The sequence below is a fragment of the Acyrthosiphon pisum genome, unplaced genomic scaffold (genome assembly GCF_005508785.2).
Source record: "Acyrthosiphon pisum isolate AL4f unplaced genomic scaffold, pea_aphid_22Mar2018_4r6ur Scaffold_17526;HRSCAF=18195, whole genome shotgun sequence".
NCBI classification, from domain to species: domain Eukaryota; kingdom Metazoa; phylum Arthropoda; class Insecta; order Hemiptera; family Aphididae; genus Acyrthosiphon; species Acyrthosiphon pisum.
Window position 1 is genome coordinate 1 of NW_021766569.1, and position 7,410 is coordinate 7,410.

The 7,410-nt window shown below is 27.0% G+C and overlaps 1 protein-coding gene across 1 annotated transcript; it reads left to right on the forward strand.

Moving 5' to 3' along the window:
• Positions 1–29: 29 nt before the first annotated feature.
• LOC100573587 lies at positions 30–7,259 on the forward strand. Its single transcript, XM_003248957.4, has 3 exons — positions 30–666; positions 5,750–6,112; positions 6,863–7,259. Exons 2-3 carry the CDS (start codon positions 5,886–5,888, stop codon positions 6,990–6,992), a joined length of 357 nt encoding a protein of 118 aa, XP_003249005.4. The 5' UTR covers positions 30–666; positions 5,750–5,885; the 3' UTR covers positions 6,993–7,259.
• The last annotated feature ends 151 nt before the right edge of the window (positions 7,260–7,410 follow it).

Below are 7,410 nucleotides of genomic sequence, written 5' to 3' on the forward strand. Positions count from 1 at the left end.
ATTTTTGAAATACAAAACTGATTCCGCTGCAGAATGCTACTGAGATCAATTCAACGTCAGAGGAAAATCTTCGTTTCAACATCGAGTGTTCGACAAAACGCTTAAGTACAAAAAGTACAAAAATTGGCTACAAAATTGTCATCGAGAAAAACATAAGCCCTTCCAAGTCTCCTCCAATTTGCACCTATGAATATAATATAAAGTACCTGGGTACAATATAATAATACAAACATATTTCTATGGATAGAACGATACAGAAATAACAACAGAAGGAAATTACGATCGTAGAACACAACAATTGACCTTCCCCACAATCACATACACTGCACCGACCACTAACGAATCATAACGCACATACAAAGATATACCTCTACAAGTAATAATTATATTAAGTCAGACCAGTTAAGAAAAATATGATTACAAATAACAATGTTTCTGGACCTTATACTATAAGATGCTATTAGTGTCCACGTGTCTCATAAATAATTATGATACTTTATGTACATATTTTGATCTTGGACTTTTTGATATTAATCAACTATAATATTTACTTCTTATAAATTATAATTATTTACAGCAAACATTCGTAAACACAATTATAGAAACAACCAGTGGCGACGAACTTGGGGTTCAAGTCTGGTCAAGGCCAGGCGAAATTTTTAGTGGGTATGGTATATTATTAACGAGTGAATTAATCCTATAAACTATAAATTATAACACTACTCATATCATAATAGTTATTATTTAAGTATAGGTACCTAAATTACATCAAAGAAAAATGATACAAATTCACGTTATTTTAACTAATGTAATATGACTAATTAAATACAATTCAAAAATCATGGTGTACAATCATAGATTTTTTTTTTTTGACAAACTTTTTTTAAATCACTGGGGTAAACTCTTTTTTAGGCACCTACTCAACCACCTTAAAAGATGAAGAATTTTTTTTTAAATAGTAATAAATGAAAAAGGTACAGGGGAGATACTAAGGTTTATTTTTAGGGGGGGGGCTTGGAGTGAATGTAATTTTCCAAGTATAGGATTGTAAGTACATTTGTATACCTTTTCTGCGGCATCGAAAGTACATTACACATATATACATAAGTGAATTTTTTATGAAATATACCAGTCGTAACATCTCGATTTAATCGTAAAAATATAACTAATTTAAATGGTTATTCATGCTGAAGTACCTTATTCATGCTGAAGTACCTATTAATGCTGAAGTACCTCCGATGGGTGGTCTCTTCCCTCAGTCTCTTCTGTCTATTTTATTATATTTTTTATCACTTAAGCTTATTGTTCATTAATTGTAACAGATAGCGTAATATAAAATTTTGTTAAAAAAAAAAAAAAAAATGGTAAAGCGTATAAGTCTTATTAATATTTTAATACAATTTATGTATAGTCAATGGGCATTATTATTACAATTTTAAATTTTTACTGTATATAAAATGGTTAAAAGCAAGATGTAAAATTAAGCTTAATAATATAAATAATTCACATCCTTCTTCTGGAATTGTATTCCTAAAAATGTACTGTAGATAGAATATCGAACTACTATCATTAGTTTTAATTTAAGTATAAATTATTTTATGTTCTAATACAGCCAAAAATGTAATCCTTTACATTTATAACATAGGTACCTACTTACCTACAACCTACCTATTGGCTATTATATTATATTTGAACTGAAGAACGTGAACGATTATATCATTTTATTTTATCTTCATAAGTTCATCAAACAGAATATTGTTGGTATAATAATATTATGTTTTATTCTTATTTTAGACTCAAATAAATGTATTATTAATATCTTTTAGAACTTGAATAACTTTCTTTTTCATAATCGAAATTAAATTTATCTGATTTTTTCTTGAATCAGTTGATTTTTACATATTTTTAACTACCTATGTTTTAACTCCAAGCTCACTGTGTGTATGTATATTTTAAGACAAGTTTTTTCTATTGATTTTCTGATAGTCGACGAATACATTTTGGGTTAAATGACAGTCCCGAACCCAACTTACAGACCTTTGCTATTTACACTTAATGTATACATATACCTAACTGATGTCAACATCGCAAATTATACAGAATATATAAACAGCACATCAAGCTATACGTGCATAAAAAGGTTAGGTTAGCTATTTATAAAAGGTTCAGCGTCAAAGTTTGTATTTCACTCAAAATATAAAAATACTTGGGTACTTAAACGTTAAAAGTTATTTTCATTAAAAAAAATGTATTAGATATTTTTAAATTTCTATGTTCGTGTAATTTATCAAATTTCTATGAACTATAATCAACTGGATATATTTCCTTAAAATCATATTTTTTAGTTAAAACAATTAGATTTAACCTTAACGTAAATAATAAAGAAATAATTCATCATTACTTGAATAGTCGAATGGCGATGTACCTAATCGTTATAATTTATAAAATTATGTCTACATTAATATATAATTTCTATTATTGTTTTTAAACAAATAAATTATTGTACATTATAACTATACTTTTATGCAAAACCTTAATAATATCCTTACGAATTGTTTACACTACCCAATTATAATTAATAATTCGAATACATTTTGGATCAAATTAATTTTACACATTTGTATTGGTCTTGGATTCATTTATTGTTCCGGAAACACACTATATATTTTGTATCAATGTCTCAGAAGTCAGAACTCAGGGAAGTGTATTGCCATTTTCATATAGTTTTGATTGTTAAATATATAATTGACACAATATCAGTTCTATATTTTGTTATTCGATTTATTTTAAATCTTCAAAAAGTGTACTTAAAATTTTAAAAGTTTATCCTACTATGGAAAGGCAATGTTCACACTTCACAAGTCATCATAAATTCATGTTAGATATTAGACGACAAGAATCAATTTTCATTTTTATGTGATTATTTATTTTTGTATTCTTCACTCAAAGTAGTTTAAATTTAACGATATAAGCAAATGTTTGAATACAAAAACTTTTACTGGCAAACAATATAATATTTGTTCCATAAAACAACACAGTAGGTATCAGAGTATCTCAATGTAAAGTATTTTGTTTGAATATTTTATAATTAGAAATTATCTCGGTTTAATTATTTCACCATGTTTTAAATAATGACTTTGATTTCAAAGATGCTAATAAAAAGAACTAAGTTTATGAAAAGATTAAAAATTAAATGTTAAATTATAATAGGTAGGTACAATGAAATGTGTATACAGAGTATTCCTAAATTCGTAAATCTGTTAAATACATTTTGGTAATTAATGTGCAATTGTAAAGACCTCCAAATATATATACAACAATACCTACTATAATATAATAATATAATTTAATAGGGAATATTTTGAATGAACATTAATATTTAAAAAGTATGGTTCAAATAATTGAGTTCCTGAAACTATAAACAAATATTTTTTTTTTAGAATTTTCTAAAATACGAAATCTTCATTTTTGATTCATTATGATAAAAATTAAAAATATATTTCAGTATAATATATTATCATTGTTATGTACTTACTCAAATGTATTCTATTAGTTTTATCCATATGACAATCAATATTGTATGAATTAAATAATATATTTAGAGGTATATATTATAATACTATTGAAATAAATTTAACCTCCAGTTTCTAGATTTTAATCTAAACTTATAACTAAAAATAAATAAATGTTTTATAATGTATGTTTTATTTAAAGTTCAGAGTAGATAAAGCTTATTTAAGTGTGTAACATTTTTGAACAATCATTACAATTGTTCCCAAAATTGTTTAGTTTTTCCTGTTGTGAATTATTTTATAGATAATTTAATGTTCAAAAATATAAAATTATTGTAATGCTGTGTTAAATATATGTCACAAACGTCACCGTCACACTAAATTACTGTTAAGTAGGTAACTCAACGTATATACTATTTACTATTTAGTATATTATTATTATTTATTATACATTATATCTTTAATAGTAAGTTAGGTACAACTTATGCATTTATCGATTATAATATTCACCATATAGGTACCCATTACCCATACAATATGTGTTAAAACGTTCAATCTATATATATATAAAAGTCAAATACCAACCACTTACTCACTTATCGCTATACATCTCAAAACCTATAACACGTATTAACTTGGAATATTTGGAATAGTGGTTATAGTGGCAATAAGAAAGGATTTTCCGAAATTCGCGTTTTAAAGAGATGGTCAAACAGGGATCTTGAGATTCACGGTGGAAATTGAAACTTGACAAATTATTTCACAAACCTAGATACACTGACGCCAGTTTGTCCGTGAACTGAGGTATACCCCGTGACATGGGGTCACTATACACCAAATTTTCAATATTATTTGTTTATTTCATTATTTGTGTATATAAAAATATTATTTGAGTTATAACTTTTTTAAATTTGAAACTTTTATTAGTTACTCTAGGGTACCTAAGAAACATGTAAACATGCATTAATAGCCAAATGACTTTATTTTCACTATTAAAAAAAATATTTAAAAATATTTTTTGTTCTAGTGCAAAGTTACACAGGGGTTGGGTTTAATTTTCAACACTACTAAAAATACATTGTTTTGTATAAAATATCGACCCTGGTGTAAAATGTTATCAATCATTAATTATTTAAGAAACTAAAATACATTATTTGTTATATTGAAACGATGAATACTCCATGTATTGCGTAAAAAATATCTATTATTTTATAACAAATCAAAAATAAATATCAACAACTTAGAAATTAGGTGTAAAATACAAAAGAAGATAAAAAATTTAGCAATTTAGAATAAACATTAATTACAAAAATTAACATCTTCTTCTATACTAAATAGGGAGGTTTATACATACCTACATGTATGTAGGTAACATACATATTACTATTTATTAATTTAGGTAGTTAGTAGGTTCAGTCTTATATTTTTCCCCAGGCAGTATCTAATTCTGGAATTGAAAAAAGTCTCCTCTTTCCAATCTGTTTTGGATTATCATCATGACCAATGACAGCCCACCGTGGATAAACTAGAATATCAGGAGAATTTGGCCATTTCCGCAGTTTCCCACTTCTGTGCATAGCAGAAATGGTTGTTTAAACCAGTGCAAAGGTACCCCAAAAACGCATCACAGTTGACAAATTTGAATAAATACATTTTTTTTATACTCAGGAAGTATTTCAGTGAATCATTAAGTTATTTCAGAATATTTATAATAACTACGAAAGATCACTTATTTATAATAATGTTGTGTATTTTCCGGACAGATGCAAATTTGTCTGCACGTGTTGATAACAAAATTTAAACTGAATTAAGTTTTGATTTTATTATTTGGTTATGATAACATAATATTATATCACGCGAACTGTAGTTTCTAAAAAAATAACTAATCCATGATAAACAAGATGCGCATTCGAAACAAGTATTACCAATCATAAATGTAACGCCAGATAATTTCAAAACAAATATGATAATTGTTGCAAATGTGCAATATTACTAAGGTTTTCTAACCCCGTGTTACTAAAACTGAGATACACTCAAACCGAAATACACCTATTTAGCGTATAATAATATTATACTATATAGGTTATTTTAGAAACTATAAGACATTGCGCATATTATATTATGACAATATGACTACATAGTATTAGTGTGTCTATCATACTAACATTTGTATTTGAATGCATTCAATATTTTTTAGAAATTCAGATTTTTATCGTAAAAAATATTGAACATTACAGAGTAATTGGAAAACGAATTGAATATTCATGTGAAAAGACTCTGGAGGATGATAAACAAAGTTGCCAGGTTGACAGTAGACCACCAACTGCTAACAACAGGGATCTAGATTTACTGCGCAATCAAGTTATAAAGATCATGACGGAAACTTTATGGCAACGAATATTAGACAAAACTAGCATCAAAAGTGTATGCCAAAGGCAATCTGTGTTAGAATCACGACGAAATTCTTCCGGTCGAATAGAGTCTGCGTTAATTGTTTCGTCGATACTGCCGGCTAACAGACCGTCAATAATGTTTAAGTCCCGATCGAATTTAGAAACTGTTAACAAAACCTGCAGTGGACTTGTATGCCAACAGAAAAAGTAAATAACTAAATAATATATTTATTTATAGTTTGAACAATTTATTCTAGTCATTGTTGAAAGAATTATTTCTAATGCTTTTCACCTATCACCGCCATAGCGTCATTTGAATAACTTGAATTTATTTTCTCGAAGCATCGTAACATAGAATATACACAAGACATATAATACGTTATTGTGCATGCTTTTTTGTAAAAATTCAGTCTAGAAATCGATAGTTACATATAGTTATGTACGATATGACTACTTATGGAATATAATGGATGTATATTTAATATGAATATGGGAAATAAAATATTGCATACCTATATGAATTCTTTTTTCGTCAAATGGTCATTTGCGTGGCGGATCTCCGAAAATGAGTTGTACCAATTATAATAATATAATGATTAGTTTGGTGTAGGTATGTTGTTATTGTAAGAATAACAGAAATTATTAGATTCTTTTTGGTTTAAATTGCTTAATATTTAGTTTCATTATTTTCTAGAAGTTATTTTTTCTTACTTACCAGAGGCATTCGTGTCCACTTTCTAAATTGTATTGTGTAATGTGAGAATTTCATACCGGAAAAATATATACTTAGAAATAGTAGCTAAATCTTTTACGAATAAGTTTTAAAATGGTATTTTTATAGACTTTCTGGGCAGATGTACGAGTAATGACGGCCCTATGTGCACATAAAAACTATTAAATTTAAATAACTGATAGCAACATTTTATTTTAAAAACATATTTGTTTTATAATTTCCAGTAACAAAGAATATAAAAAAAAACCATGGCCAAAAAGCAACGTCAAAATTTTACCACCTATCGAAACACATCAAATGGTAAGTTATTTAATCCTTAATGCTCCATCTATAATTCAAAGTATGACGCACTAGAGATAAATAATAATATGTAACTACCACGTTTCGTGTTTTGCGCAACCCGTACCTATATAATTAATAAAATAATTGGAATATAATGTATAGGTATCGATAACAATGAAGTCAATTATAATAGTAGAATGTAGCTGGTCTATTATGACGTATCTAGGTTCTTATTCATACCAATGGCGGATCCATGGTTTAATTTTTTTTTTTTTTTGGTGGGGGGGGGAGCTCCTAAAAAATACTTCTAAGCCATCATAACATAATACAATATAATATGTAATTATTGTAAATGTTTTCATTCCAATACCATTCCCAATGGTTTCCAAAATAGATAAATAGATTGTGTAATTAATTATAATGTATTACATTAAACACTTTAAAATATTTACATGTAAGTAAAAATAGGAGTCTGTTGTCACCCCCCACC

Excerpts from the sequence above, each read along its gene's own strand:
- LOC100573587 (XM_003248957.4), top strand. The coding sequence starts at position 5,886 with ATGACGGAAACTTTATGGCAACGAATATTAGACAAAACTAGCATCAAA. Across the intron at positions 6,113-6,862 it reads CTTGTATGCCAACAGAAAAA|TAACAAAGAATATAAAAAAA; the intron begins GTAAATAACTAA and ends TATAATTTCCAG.